General features: G+C 39.4%; 1 protein-coding gene across 10 annotated transcripts in view; it reads left to right on the plus strand.

The window, feature by feature from the left end:
• Positions 1-487, plus strand: part of ZNF3 (zinc finger protein 3) — an 8944-nt gene that overhangs the window by 4621 nt on the left and 3836 nt on the right. For all 10 annotated transcript variants that reach the window (XM_015594658.2, XM_025051506.1, XM_015594661.2 and 7 more), the window contains one exon: positions 126-252. In XM_015594658.2, coding sequence (XP_015450144.1) covers positions 126-252 — 127 coding nt within the window. The remainder of the gene's footprint in view (positions 1-125; positions 253-487) is intronic.

Consider the following 487-nt stretch of genomic DNA (forward strand, 5'->3'; position numbering starts at 1 on the left):
CTAGCTTAATCTCCTTTCCCCTACTTCCCAAATATGCACTCTTAAACCCCATCCCAGATTTTTCTTTTGGTGTTGCCAGCCCCACCCCTCACCCTGAAATTGCATGCAGGAACATGTTGTTTCAGGAGTTGGTGACATTTGAGGATGTAGCTGTGTACTTCATTCGGAAGGAGTGGAAGCGTTTGGAACCTGCTCAGAGGGACCTCTATAGAGATGTGATGCTGGAGAATTATGGAAATGTATTCTCACTGGGTAAGGAGTTATTCTTTCTCAGTAAAATTCCCTTGACATTTCTTTGCTTTCTCGTTTGCTAGTACTAGTTGAGTCACTGAAAATAATTAGCTAAGGATAGATTTAGTCTCAGAAAATTCTAACAATAATAATGACTTCCATTTGTTGGTATACAATTTGTAGTTTATAAAGAGGTTTCGTGTAGTCTCTCATTTAATCGTCGCAGTAACAGCAATTGAAGTAGCTAAAATTAGCC

This window comes from Pteropus alecto, unplaced genomic scaffold, assembly GCF_000325575.1.
Source record: "Pteropus alecto unplaced genomic scaffold, ASM32557v1 scaffold68, whole genome shotgun sequence".
Lineage (NCBI taxonomy): Eukaryota > Metazoa > Chordata > Mammalia > Chiroptera > Pteropodidae > Pteropus > Pteropus alecto.